Genomic DNA, 14,368 nt, shown 5'->3' on the forward strand with positions numbered 1-14,368 from the left:
TAGGGTAAGTTTGGGTCCGGTTCCGGGTAGGAACCGTGCGATCAGGTCCGGAACGGGTTTTTTGTGCCCCTCTAAGTCAAACCAGTCAACATGCCTTCAACTAAACATCTACAATTTCACATGTGAAAACATAACAATCAAAATCATACAACATTTTGTTACGTGATTGTGAGTATGTCATGTATACAGTTTCTGAATGCTTTCGTTTTAGCAGCGTTTAAGTTATAACCCTGATTCTAAAAAAATAAACGAACGTTTTATGGTTCTAACAAATAAAAATGTTTTCAAATTATGAAGCCAAATTTATAGGGTAAACCGTGTCGAAAACAACTCTACCAAAAATGTCTCTCACTTCATCCAATCTACCCAATGCCAACGCATCATAATCGATTTCACCTCCTTTGTTTGGTACAAACCTCCGATTTCTGCCCCTTTTAACGCAATCAAACATAGACATTACCTTTAACGAGAGAGCCCACGATATGAAAACCTGAGAATAATAAAAAGTGACCACCTTTTATTCTTGTGAACCGAAATAACTGACCCAACCCAAAAACCGACGGTTTGGTTTTATGTATTTTTCAATAACCGAAATTTCGTTTCGGTTTTGCATGTACTGGAAACAAAAAAGCCCGAACCAAACCGACTTTGTTACTAGATTAATGGATTACAAATTTTATTTTAGAATGTTAGGTAATTTAAAAAAAAAGTAATATATAGCGTAGCCCAAATGTGTAATAACTAATTAATCATTAATCAATACAAGCTTTCCCACTTTTTTGGCCCAAAAACTTCAAGCCCGAATGACAAAACCGAAAAAAACCCGAACCAAACACGTTAAAACCAAAAAATCCAAACAAAATGGTTTTCAAAAACACAAACCAAATTTTTAGTATTTGGCTCGGTTAGAGCCAAGAACCGACTCGGACCATGCACATCCATATATAATAATCAGATAATCAGTTTCAAAAGACGAGTCCTCACCATATCAGATTGTGGAGCTTGGGGGTACTCTATCAGGGCCTGGGAAACTAAATTTTCATCTGTTAGTCTTCTCAATGCAGTTTTAACGGAATCTGCAAGTCTTACAACTTCATCCATTAATTCATCTTTTGAATATAAATGACTAGATTCTGATATTTCATGGAAGCTTGTTTCATGAGGCTGTGAGATTTCTTTTGCAATATCTACTGCTTCTGATAACGATCCGCCCCTATGCACTGCAATGCTAAACGCAGCAATCACCAATGCGTCCCGAGGTTGGTCTACTAATGCTTCATGAAATGCCAGAATGCTGACCCTGTAAAAGTCAACTTCTTGTTAAGTCTCTTCAGTGAATTCGTTATGTTGGTTTGTTCGCACTCATTTATGTTCATTAATATACTCATTCAAACTTCTAGGCGCAACACATTACTTGTAATTGGTTTTTGTTCAGTTATGTTCGCTCGTTTACATTCGTGAACCGTTTGTTTATATTGTTAATGAACGAACATAAACAAACACAGACATGATCATTTTCGTAATGAACGAACACGAACATAAAAACCCTGCTCGTTTAGTTGTTCGTGTTTAACCATTCGTCCGGTTAAAGTTAAAGTGTTAAACGAACAAACATGAATATGCTCCGCTCGTGTTCTTCGTTACAAGTCTATATGATTCTTACCACAGGCAAGAGTGGCACGGTCGATCAGGTGCTAGAAGTTTATCCAAACTAGCAAACAAAGACTGCAAAACACAATCATATTATTAAAATGTCACACGATACAAAATAGATAACAGAAAACATATTGTTAAACACACCAGAAGCATGTTAGATCTCTTGTCACGCCTGCGAAATCCATGTGAAACAAAATAAGCCGCCTGCATGAACCCACATATCATATTATTATAACAAGTCACCTAACACCTTATTAACCAATAACCGAAATTTCTGAAATGTAGAGTGTAATTTGTAATAAGGCCCATACTTGAAGGGGTAGAACAATCTCAAGGAGTCCAAATTTCCAAAGCAACCTTAATGAAGCCTCTGCAGATCCATATGCCAACATGTAATTCATTTCCATGTGTATTCGACCCTATATTAACCATTAAACGGGTCAAATGAAAAATAATAGCTAGCTAAATATGAAACGGTCAAATACACTGAAAGTTGCTAAATTGATTAACTCTAAAAATATACCTTATCAAGCCTTAACAAAGAATCTGAGAACTCTTTTAAAAAATGAGACGTTTCTCGCGAAAACCGAAACCCTAAACGAGCAGCGATTCGAATCCCACGTAGAATCCGAGCTGTATAACATGTACAGTAATCAAATGCCAAAATTAATATAAAAAAGCAACATTTATATTTCAGTTATTATGAACATACCGCAATCTTCTGCAAAAGAAGCGTTTGCAGGCGTTATGCAACGAACCTACATACAACCGAACAGAACAAATAAATAAATAACTGTAATAAACATGCTCCTGGTAATTGTTTAATGTAAACTGAAAAACAATACTTACTTTAGCTCTTTGAATGTCATTCATGCCACCAATATAATCATATACGATCCGTGCAAATGGATCAAACATTAACCTGTATGTATAAAAATATCAGTTATCACATTTTAAGTTTTAACTTTTAAACAACTTATGTTATATGAAAATTAAGTACCCGTTGATTGTAAAATCCCTTTGCATACAATTACTCCATCTAATATAATCACACTCATCACAACCCGAAGGCTTTCTAATTGGAGACTTTGACTTTCTACCAAACTTTCTTCCACTTGTGCTGAAACTTGACACCTGGCCCATATTAGATATTCATAACCAAGTTATAGATATTTTTATTTAATGCACATTATTATTATTATTATTATCTGGTGTATGAAAATATTTGACCAACCTCCACAATGGCATCATCAACATGCACGTGACATATAGGAAACCGTCTTCCAACTATTTCACAACGGGGAAATGCTCTCATTACCTGCAAATTAACAGCCCATATTATATATTGACATTTTTGAGGTTTCAATTTTCAAATGATTTGAAAATGAAAGCAAACCTCTTTAAGTTCAGCAGATGTCAAGATATCAAAATCTTTAGGGGTTCGTTTTAATACAAGATCGCGTACACATCCTCCAACAAGGTATACCTCATATCCTACATTAATAAAGATCAAATAATAGGTACATTGGTACAAACAGTTTACTAGATAACTGATTTTTAAAGAAAATAATATACCTTTTTTTCTAAGTACATTTAAAACAACTTTTGCAGGCTTTGTAATTCTTGAAGTCCTGATTCCAAGTTCTTTAGAACACAATTTTTTCCATTCATGTGGCTTGCAATCATCATTTCCGGCTACTACCATTAAACAAATGCAACCTCAGTAGGCCTGTAAACGAACCAAACGAACACGAGCAGGACATGTCGTGTTTCATTTATTTAACTTTAATCAATCAAATGATGAAACACGAACAATAAAACGTATGAGGTTTTCTTGTTCGTGTTCATTAATGTCTGTTCAGTGTTCACTAATAAAAATGAACAAACGGCTCCGAGCGTAGCCGAACATTAACAAACAAGCATAAAAAAGCACACACCAATCAAAATTAAACATGAATATAACACAAATAAATGAAATGAGACATGTGTTCATGTTCATTCATTTAACTAAATGAACAAAAAGTTTTGTTCATGAGCATTTGTTTAATAAATAAACGAACATCCTAATAAACTGTTAACCAAACGTTTGGTTCATTTACAGGCCTAAACCTCATAAACAAAAAAACTAAGATACATAACTTTGTAAATTCCTATAAAGTAACGAAAAGTAAAGATAAGCATTCACCTTTTACATCTCTAGCAGGTGAAATCCGAAAATCTTCTTTATGTATATTCACTGATTCAGCCAGAGATTCAATGGCTGCCACGGAAAAGCTATGTCTCGCCTGTGATTAAAGCAATTAGAGGTGCAAACAAGCCAACCCGCTCGTGAGCTACAAAACCATATCGATAAAAAGCTCAAAACGAATTGATCCTTATCAAGCTCGAGCCTTGTATGGGAAAATCATTTTGTGTACTCTTTTAGATCTCTATGTATTAATTTCGCACTTCATAGTCGAGCTCGCGCATGCCTTTGGCACATTTAAGGTTATTTTCAAATATAAAAATATACGAAAAAATGTATATATTGATGTGGTGTAAAACACACATGTTTTCCTAATAGTTTTTATGTTATTTTGTGCTTAAACGTTAACGATTATTTTGTTATTCTTGCATTAAATTACATGTTTGTGTATATGATAGGTTCCATGTTGAAGAGATCGAGAAAACGAGTCAAATGGAAAAAGAATCAGCTAAAACGGAACTCGGATGAAGCCGGTACGCAAAAACGAAGATAAACGAGCTGAAAGTCGAAAAACGTCAGAAAATGTCATGTTCGAGCTACGCGACCTGGTCATACCATTCAAGAAGCATGTGGTAGATTCCAACATGTCCCAAGGCTACCAAGAATGTTCAAGAATCAGCTACCACGTCTATTTTGTCTTCTAGTGGGCCTAGTGAGCTTGTTTTAACCTATTTTATATTAGGAATGAGGTGATTAAACATATATATAAACCCTAAAAACCTATGAACGATTTTATTCAAGTTTCCAGCCATCTCACACCTGCTCTAGAGGAGAAACCAAGGAGGACAAGCTTACGGTTACATCTTTTATCCTTCGGTTGTCGGTTTTGACTATTTTAACGTTTGTGAGTTCGTTTTTGGTTTTTAAGCATTCAAACCTTTTGTAATCAGATTTATATGAACATGTTTATCATTTATATCTATTTCATCTATTGTTCATTGATTATGATTGGCTAAACGTGTTAGTTCTACCTAGGTTAGATGAATATTGTTAGGTTTTAATGAGTTTTATGGATTGTTGATCATCATGGCTTGAATTGTTAATGAAAAGTTTGGTTTAACATTGAATTAGGTTGTGTTTAGTGGCTGTGAATTTATTAGTTATACTCATATACCTCTTGCTTTGATTAATTGAATAGGTTTTGATTGATTTTAGCTTGTTTGAACTCTTTACTTTGTGTCTAGAGATTGTTTGCGGGGTGATCAACCGTAGGGATAAGTGGGTAAATTAATTAGATAAAATCAGTTGTGAAACACCTTCTTAGAGACCGAGAGGTGATAAGAAGTAAACTCGTCTCATTACTTTTACTTGTTAGAATTATGATCGCGCGAGAGCGGGTTTTGTTCTTGTCGGGTTTGGGTTTTTGAGCGATTAGTTGATCTAGTTTAAGTTAAGCTGAATTGTTCCTCTATCCTTGGTTGCGTAGTATTCGTCTCCATTAGGGTATTGTGTCGGTGAGACCGAGAGGAGAGTCGACATTAGAGCACTTTAACAATTCGTTTCCCGGTTTGTTCTTAAAATCAACTAAGTGTAAGTTAGAGTTTGTTAGTGAGACTGAGAGGTGATCTAGCCTTCTTGAGCGAACCTTAGTTGTGTCATCCTTTAGAACCGGTGTCGTGAGAGTCTTCAATCCATTAGCTTATTATACCTTCAATATGATTCTTACCTAGGTAGACGTTTTCTCCGATTGCAGTTAAGTTTCCAAGTTTTGTTAAGTGTTTAGTTAAGTTAAGTAAAGTAAGTTAGGTTAAGTAGTTAATTATTAAAAATCATTTAAATATTCTTAGGTGAGTCTTAGTTAGGGTTAGGTATCATATACGTTTTCAAGTGTCCTTGTGTTCGATACTCGGACTTCCTTAGTGCTATACTATTAGTGATCGGTACACTTGCCGGTTTTGTGTGGCTTCTTTAGGAATTTCGTTTAATAAATTTAAAGCTTAGTTATGAGAGCATCGTTAGACACACATCATATATAAATTAAACAATTTAAGTTTATACTCTTTTAGATTTCTATGTATTAACTTTGCAATGCATAATTGCATAGTTGAGCTCGAGCCGAGCTTAAGCTCGTTTAAGGTTACTTTCAAATATATGAAAAATGTATATAAATTAGATAATTTAAGTTTATACTCTTTTAAATTTCTATGTATTAATTTTGCATTGTACAGTCAAGCTCGAGCCGAGCTTAAGCTCGTTTAAGTTTAGTATTAAATATATAAATTTTAAAATATACAAAAAAAATGTATATAATTAAATAACTTATTATACTATTTAAGATTTCTATGTATTAAAATTTTGCATTGTATAGTCAAGCTTGAGCCGAGCTTAAGCTCGTTTAAGTTTATTATTAAATATATAAAGACACGAAAAACGTATACAAATTAATTAAATAATAAATAATAAACTAGCCGAGCTCAAGCTTCATAAAACGAGCTATAACTCTCGTAAGTCAAAACGAGCCGAGCTCGAGCCTAGTCAAAACCGAATTAATATAATTAAAGCACTAAATGTAATAAACTAATAATATCACAATATCATTCCAATTCGGATTCAAATTCGAAATGATGACGTAATCATACCTTTTGCACGCGGCTAAAAAGAGGTAGATTGAACGATAATTGAGTTCTGCAAGCAAAGCCTTGTGATATAGCGATTGTCATTTGGATGATTATAACGTTTGATCATGCCAATTTGGCGATTGTGTAATGAATTGGTGGTAATTTGAAATATTAGGGTTTTTTTGTTTATTTGTTTACAAATTGGGGGAAAATATCTGGAGAAGATGAAGGTTGAAGATAAAACTGTTTATGGGCCAATGTTATTATTATTATTGGGCTTGTTTAAAGAATATATCATATGGGCTTTAGTTTACAAATTACTAGACTCAGGAAGTCGGAACCGGTTACTACCCGTACCTGACACGCGGGTACGACCTGGTATTGAATTTCTCCTCGGACCTATACCAGAACTGGACCCGCTAGAATTGGTTCCACCTTTACCTGATCAAAACCAGGCCCTATCGAAACCCGAAAAAAAACCTGGAAAACCTGGTCAAATACCCACCTATACCCGGAACCGGTTGCGAACCAACCCAGTTTTGACTTTTGCTGACCATACCCGAAACTTGTTCCTGCAAAATACTTGGTTTGTGCATCTATACTAAGAGATGGGCAAACAAAGCCCCGTTCTGGACGCGACTCGTAGGTACATATCGGGTTTCGGTTCCTCTTTAAATCATGCCTGGACTCGCTGGAACCGATTCCACCTCTACCCGATAAAAGTAAAACATATGAACTCGGCAAACTCGATCAAATACCCAAACTATACCCGGAACTGGTTCCTACTAGGCCCGGTTTTTTACTTTTGTAAACTATACTCGGAGACGGTTCCTACCCAATTTTGGTTCTTGAAAATACTCGTTTTGCCCATATCTGGTTCATATTAGACCATGGTGTTTCTGACCAATCACAAGGTGCCATAAGAAAATATATGGTCGATTCGATTAGTATCTTAAAAACATGAAGAAGCTTTTGTTGAGTCTTGGCCAATTTTAATGTGATCTGACCAAATTATTTGTGAGTTCCAAGTAAATTTATGCGATGATCGACGGCATTTTCGATGAGGACGGACAATATTTTTTACGCGTCTCAACCAAATTTTACTGTGATACGACCAAACTTTACAAAAATTTCAAAATAATTAGTTGAAACAAGCATAAATGAACGAACGAGACATACGTTCAAGTATGTTCAGTTAGCTAAATGGACAAAAACTTTTGCTCGTGTTCATTAGTTTATTAAATAAACGAACATAAACAAACTACATGCGATCAGCTATATACGTTTTTGTCCATTTTGAAAAGGCTTTAAATTGTTAATAACAATAACTATAATATTACGATAATAATCTAAATATTTCAATAAAGTCATTTCGAAGACAGTATGCACTAAAAGGATCGCCTTCGGGTGACTTTCAACCTGTTTGACCCGAGTCGTTGATCTTTTAATGGTTAATATTATTAGGTTATTAACAATACCAGATAACAGTCATTTTAGAGAAAGAAAACTACGCGTTCCCGGACTCAAAAGTTAAAAAATAGCGACGTTCGGTTATAATGGCACGACTCCCAACGACCGACAAAACAATCAAGAAAACGACAATGTGTATCATGAATTTATGACAGTGACGACAAAGATAACAAACAGGTCGAGAAATCGATTCAAAATTGAAAAATTATAATAAATTAGTTTCGCAAATGTTACAATCACTAACAGGATATTAAAATCTAAAACAAAGGAAATTACGATCTCGACCGAAAGTCTTCAAAACCCGAATTCTTTTTTCGCGTTAAAAACAACGACCGCTCGTAACCTTGATACTTCTTGATCGCGTTCACTTAACTGTTTCTTCAACGTTTCAATCTCGTTTAAATAACCGTCACACGTATCACACGCCACCTTCTCTTTTGGTTCCGGTTTCTTCTCATTTGTCTTTAACTTCTTGAGCGGAGTTGTATTCACGTCTTCGAACGGCCTCTTTTTCGATACCACCCGAACATTATTATTATTATTATTATTATTATTATTATTGACAGCATCGCTATCAGGGGCCATCTTCCGAACATACATAGTACCAAATGCACCAATACGCTTCTGCGGTCGGCCCGATGAATCCTGTTCACAAACGTGATCTAAGCGTTAAAAAATGGTAATAACTTAGTTTTAAGTGAAGTGACATGTTTACGTTAAAAACGGGTTTTGGATTGGAACGGGTTTGGTTCAGATTTTCGCAAAAATTAGGTTTCAAGCCGACACGAGTTTTCGCACAGGATGGGTTCGGTTTTGGTGATTTGTTTCGTTTTCGATGATTTTTTCAGTTTCAGTTCATTTCTCGATTTTTTTAAGAAGGATAACGGATTAAACATTTTAGTTTTTTTCTATTTGATTATATTATGATTTTTTTATTAATTTTTTTTGAACTTTTTACAGAAAAAAATCAAAAATAATAATAAAAAATAAAAGTCAAAATAAAAATAAAAAACAAAAATGTAAAAAAACTAAAATGCTTTCTCTGTTTTCGTTAAAAAAAACAAATCGAAACCTTTCTGATCCGTTCCGACCCGAACCCAAAAACCCTTTTTTCATTGACCCATTCCGACCCAACCCTTTTTCAGTTCTTTTCTCGTTTTATTAACAAGGATAATGGATGAAACATTCAGTTTTTTTGTGTTTGATTATATTATGATTTTTTTATTTTTTAAAATTTTTTAAAGAAAAAATTCAAAAATAATAATAAAACAATCATAACTCAAAATATAAATAAAAAACAAAAAAAGTAAAAGAACTAAAATATTTCCTCTGTTATCATTAAAAAAAACAAATCAAAACCTTTCTGATTAGTTCCGACCCGAACCAAAAAAACCCTTTTTTAATTGACCCATTCCGACCCACGGCTCACTTCGACCCAACCCATTTGCCACGCCTAAGTAAGTGAAGTGACATATGCTTACTTTATCTTGGTCACCAACAACCCTCTCATAAGCTTCATCAGCCTCTTTTTTACTCTTAAAAACTAAGAAAGCCGCATACTTGTCTCCACCTTTAATATTTGCCTGCAAGCAAGTTGTCCACGCCATCAAATAATCGTTCGATAATCATGAAATTTTAAAACAAACGAGAATTAAATAAACCAACTAACCCTTAAATCAATGGTGTATTCACCGAGAATGATTTCAAATAATTTCTCTTTAGAGACGTTTACTGGTATGCAATGACAATATAACTTCATTGCATTGGCGTTATGCACCTGAAATAACATATCCGAATTTTGGTCAACGAGATAGAATACAGATTTGACCAAACATCGCAAAAACAATTTAAAAAACTCGCCTCGTTTATATTAACGTTTTCACCTTTCCCGTTTAGTTTGGCAACAACAAGCTTCATTGTGTATATTGTATCATCCAAACAATCATGTACATCGCCATCCTTTCGAACTTGAGACCCTAAAACCGCCTGCCAAATAAAAAAATAATATTGTCAAACAGTTAATATAATAAAATGTTATATCACTAATGTTTCTTTCTTGTTCTAATCCTATATATTTTACCTGGATAGCAGATTTTATAGGTTTTTTTATTTTTAAACAGTTTGGCATTACATTACAAAATATTTTTTTAAAAGTGACAAAATTAGTAAAAATTGAGAAAAAAAAAATTAATTGTGAAAAAATGCAAAAAAACACTAAAAAATGAAAAAAAAAAGATTTTCTTTTTGTTGCAATTTTCCAGTTTTTTTGTTGCAATTTTTTCAAATTATTATTTTTTGCAATTTTTCGCCAAAAAAACAAAAAATGAAAAATTGCGAAAGAAAAAAAAATTAAGATTTTTTTTTGCACTATTCCGGTTTTTTTTTCTTTTGCAATGTTCCAGATTATTATTATTATTATTTGCAATTTTCCGCAATTTAAAATTTATTTTTCTCAATTTTAAAAATATTTTGCAATATCTAACAATTTAAAAATAAAAAAAACCTACATGACCTGCTATCCAGGTAAAAGATATAGAATTAGAACAAAAAAAAGCTTACAAGTTTAAAGATATCAAACTTACCTTGCACAAATTATTTAAAGATGCTCTCCGGAAAATGGGACCGCTCGAATAGTTGAAAATAAAAGATGTATCGATCACTCTTGTGTAGTCTATCTTGAGTGCTGCAGCAAGGGCAAAATGGTAATTTTTTACACCGTTTGTCATATAATTTATAGTTAGGCTTGTAAGTTGATATACGAACCGAACGTTTGGTGAACTGTTCGTGAACCGTTCAGTGCAAAGTTCGTTTATTTAATAAAAGAAAGAACATGAACAAAAAAATTATGTTTGTTTAAATAGACGAACGAACACATGTTTTGTTCATTCATTTGTGTTCGTGAACGTTCGTTTATGTTCGTTAATTTATGTTCATTTATTTATGTTCATTTATGTATTAATAGAATATATTTAAATATTGTCTGAATGAGCGCTGCAGCAAGGGCAAAATGGTAATTTTCTGCAAACAATTAACGAATGAATTTTCAAAACAAAACCTAGTTACCTCTTAGATCACTATCGAGACTGTGACCAGCCAATATAGCCCCTTCCGATAGCAATTTCAACATAAACGCCTATTAAAAAAACCGACAATTTAAAAAACATAACGTAGACGGTGCGGGGTGAACAAGTTCAACAAAGATTTTCACCTGTACGCCTCGTAAATTCATAGTAACCTTTTCCAAGTCTCTAGCGCGAATCCCGGTTATACGAGTTCTATAATCAACGATTCTTTTATCAGGTTTAACAAGTTCATCAAGTTTGACCTACAAAAAGTCAACACATTCGTTAACTTACAAGAAGAATTTAAATATTTAAATAATACTTTATAAACTTGTGACGTGAGACAATACCTTTAAATCACGATCCACGACACAAACCCTAACCAACGCATCGGTACCGTCATCACAAAGTACCATCTCACAATCAACCGCGTATATTGTGTTACATTCCGGTTCTTTCAACTTTTTGCTATTCTTTATAACCACCCAACCCTACATCAGTTCAAAGTTTATATTTATTTCCATGCATTATAACTTTTATTAACAAAAAGTAACACAAAGTTTAGAGCTCAAGATGATATATATATATATATATATATAGGATTAGGATCATGTGAGAACTTTGAGAACCATTTTGGACCACAAAAAAACTCTTTTTAAAAAAATATTATAAAACAAAAACAAAGCAAAAATAAAAAAAGTAAAAAAACAAAAAAAAATAGTTTTCATCCTGGTTTCATAAAAACAATTAAAAAAATATTAGTTTAGCAAAATTATACACATATGTATAATACGTATTTTTAATTTTTTACAAGTTATGCTTTATACATAAATGTATATTTAAGGTTTAGCAAAATTATACATATATGTATAATTAAGGGTTTTTTTTTGTTTTTTTTATGAAACCGGGATGAAAAATAATTTTTTTGGGTTTTTTTACTTTTTGAAAATTTTCGTTTTCTTTTGTTTTATAATTTTTTTTTTAAATTTTTTTAAAGGGTTTTTTAGTGGCTCAAAATGGTTCTCGATTTCCAAAGGGCTCTCTTAGGATCCTCACCCTATATATATAAACACACACATAAATATGCACGCAAACACACACACGCAAACCTCTTTATGTGATGGAAGTACATAACTTGTTGCATAATGTGGATGAGTAACTGTCTTGTGAAACAGCTCCTGCAAGTGCATACAAAATTGCTAGTTTAATACAACTATATATATATATAACAAAAGACTACTACTATAAAAATAATTAAAAGCAAATAGTATATTAAGAATATAAAATTATAGAATTAAGTTAATCATCATGTAAAATCTACATAAGTGCATAGTTACCAACAGAAATACAAACGAGCCGAGCTACTCAAGCTCCGATTGATAAAAAGGTCGAAACAAAATGGGCTGTTTAGAGCTCGGGCTTATATAGCTCGTTTAGTTATTAAGCCCGAGGTCAGGCCTTGTATGGGAAGCTCGTTTAGGCTCGTCGAGCTTTAACGAGCCCAGTGTATTATTAACTTTTACCTCTTTTGGACTTCTATGTATAAAGTTTACACTTCACAATCGAGCTCAAGCTGAACTTTGGTTGTTTAAGGTACTATACAAGCTCTAGCCCAGCTTAGGCTCGTTTAAGGTTTTTCTCAAAATATATAATAAAATAAAATAAATGTACATATAAATTAAATAATAATTAATAAACAAGCCGAGCCCGAGCTTAAGCCCTTTACGTTTACACCCCTAGTTTATTCTACTTACAAAAATACAACACGAATAAATCGAACAAACCTGTTCGGGGGATAATTTATCGGTACTCTTCTTGAAAGCTTCCACAATCTCATGCCTTTCAACCACTTTAGCAAAATACTAAAACAACAAAATTGGCATTACAATTGAAACTAGGCCTGACAGTTGTGACCCATACAACTTATTTTGGGTCATAAAAATAACCGTTTGGGTTTATGAAAATTGCTTAATGGGTAAAAATGGGTCATACTAGATAAAAATAAAATTTTGGAACGGGTCCAAATGGGTCAAGAGAAAAAGTTGGAATGGGTCGAAACAGGTTAGCGTTGGAATGGGTCATTTAAAAAAAGGGTTATTTTGGTTCGGGTCGGAACGGGTCAGGGTCAGCAGATTCTGGTCGGAACGGGTTTTAAATCTGAATTTTTTTTAACGGGGACAACAGTGATAATATTTTAGTTTTTTTGTTTTTGATTTATATTTTGAGTTATAATTTTTTATTAATTTTTTAAATTTTTTTAGGTATTTTTTATCTTAATAAAAACCAACATCGGCCCATTTCTTTAAACTTGTCGACCCATTTTGACCCGAAAATTTTAAGATGGAATTTCAAGTGACCCATATCTGACCCAAACCAAGCCATATAATTTTCAAATCAACCCAAACCGACCCGTTTCGGGACCCGATCCAACCCAAACCAAAACAACCCTTTTCTAAGGGGGTGTTTGGGATTCCTTAGTTTACCTCCTTATGACTTAATTAAGTAACTTATGACTTATACACTCACAAAATCTAACTTTCCGACCTTAACTGACCCATAATTACAACATAATAATAACTTAAAACACAAAATAATATTCAACTTAAACTCACATTCAAATAACTAGCATTATTAAATGTTTTCAAGAACTCAATCAGTGCATCAGGTAACCACTTAGCTGGATCATACAACCTATTGTCAAGTTGCTTGTTAGACACGTTAACAAACTCCTTCCAGCTGCCATTAACGCCTCTCATACCTTGTTTCTGTGACCTCTTAACTATGTCAACAAGAACCTGAAACAAATAAATAAATAAACATACAAATTATTCAAATTTGAAATTAAATAAATGGGTATTGAAATACACAAGAAAGTTTACATTTTTTGGGGCGGTTTCTATCTTCTCCATTGAGAATGAGTTGAGGGTTTGTTTGGTGAGGTGAGAATTAGGGTTTTTATTATATGTTTTGGATTGTGAGATGATTACAGGTTTTTTTTTAAAAGGTTGGTTTTTTTTTGTTGGGTCCATATTAATGGGCCTGGTCCAAAATAGAGGTTGGGGAAAAATCATGTTTCGGGCCCGATTCGATGTACCTGATCTAGAATTGGACCCGGTATGGTCCAAAATAGAGGTGGGGTAAAAACTAGGGATGCAAACGAGCTTCTTTCGAGCTTTATTTTTAAAACTCGAGTTTGAGCTCGGCTCGTTTAATTTACACAGAGCTCGAGCTCGGCTTCTTTCAAGCTTTATTTTCAAAGCTCGAGCTTGAGCTCGGCTCGTGAGTAGATATTCAAGCTTGAGCTCGACCCGTTTACAATTTATCAATTATTTTTTATATGATAATTATTATATATAAATTAATATCTATTAAAAATA

At 33.4% G+C, this 14,368-nt stretch overlaps 2 protein-coding genes across 3 annotated transcripts; both read right to left on the minus strand.

The window, feature by feature from the left end:
• Positions 1-205: 205 nt before the first annotated feature.
• Positions 206-6,711, minus strand: LOC143564942 (uncharacterized). Of its 2 annotated transcripts, none has more exons than XM_077052077.1 (14): positions 6,481-6,711; positions 3,842-3,941; positions 3,232-3,351; positions 3,053-3,150; positions 2,891-2,974; positions 2,657-2,790; positions 2,506-2,578; positions 2,369-2,414; positions 2,180-2,289; positions 1,968-2,075; positions 1,801-1,860; positions 1,664-1,725; positions 985-1,300; positions 206-490 (listed from the first exon to the last, which is right to left on the minus strand). In XM_077052077.1, the coding sequence occupies exons 1-14, from the start codon at positions 6,559-6,561 to the stop codon at positions 290-292; spliced, it is 1,593 nt and encodes a 530-aa protein (XP_076908192.1). In that variant the 5' UTR covers positions 6,562-6,711; the 3' UTR covers positions 206-289. The 2 variants fall into 2 exon arrangements, with proteins under 2 accessions (XP_076908192.1, XP_076908191.1); XM_077052076.1 differs by having other exon boundaries at positions 3,232-3,354.
• A 1,557-nt stretch (positions 6,712-8,268) lies between these two features.
• LOC143564926 (small RNA degrading nuclease 3-like) lies at positions 8,269-13,979 on the minus strand. Its single transcript, XM_077052062.1, has 12 exons — positions 13,871-13,979; positions 13,604-13,786; positions 12,776-12,853; positions 12,101-12,169; positions 11,342-11,482; positions 11,138-11,254; positions 10,993-11,062; positions 10,512-10,612; positions 9,813-9,915; positions 9,599-9,706; positions 9,411-9,512; positions 8,269-8,574 (listed from the first exon to the last, which is right to left on the minus strand). Exons 1-10 carry the CDS (start codon positions 13,898-13,900, stop codon positions 9,699-9,701), a joined length of 900 nt encoding a protein of 299 aa, XP_076908177.1. The 5' UTR covers positions 13,901-13,979; the 3' UTR covers positions 8,269-8,574; positions 9,411-9,512; positions 9,599-9,698.
• Positions 13,980-14,368: the final 389 nt, after the last annotated feature.

This window comes from Bidens hawaiensis, unplaced genomic scaffold (assembly GCF_021521415.1).
Source record: "Bidens hawaiensis isolate Kalapana, Puna unplaced genomic scaffold, B.hawaiensis_p1.1 tig00022178_1, whole genome shotgun sequence".
Classification (NCBI taxonomy): Eukaryota; Viridiplantae; Streptophyta; class Magnoliopsida; order Asterales; family Asteraceae; genus Bidens; species Bidens hawaiensis.

Coding starts and splice junctions, on each gene's coding strand:
- LOC143564942 (XM_077052076.1), bottom strand. CDS start 6,561: ATGACAATCGCTATATCACAAGGCTTTGCTTGCAGAACTCAATTATCG. Junction 2,975..3,052: donor CATCTGCTGAACTTAAAGAG/GTTTGCTTTCAT, acceptor GTTAATTTGCAG/GTAATGAGAGCATTTCCCCG. Junction 2,791..2,890: donor TTGATGATGCCATTGTGGAG/GTTGGTCAAATA, acceptor AATATGGGCCAG/GTGTCAAGTTTCAGCACAAG.
- LOC143564926 (XM_077052062.1), bottom strand. CDS start 13,900: ATGGAGAAGATAGAAACCGCCCCAAAAAAT. Junction 12,854..13,603: donor ATAATGCTAGTTATTTGAAT/GTGAGTTTAAGT, acceptor TTGTTGTTTTAG/TATTTTGCTAAAGTGGTTGA. Junction 10,613..10,992: donor TCTCGATAGTGATCTAAGAG/GTAACTAGGTTT, acceptor CCCTTGCTGCAG/CACTCAAGATAGACTACACA.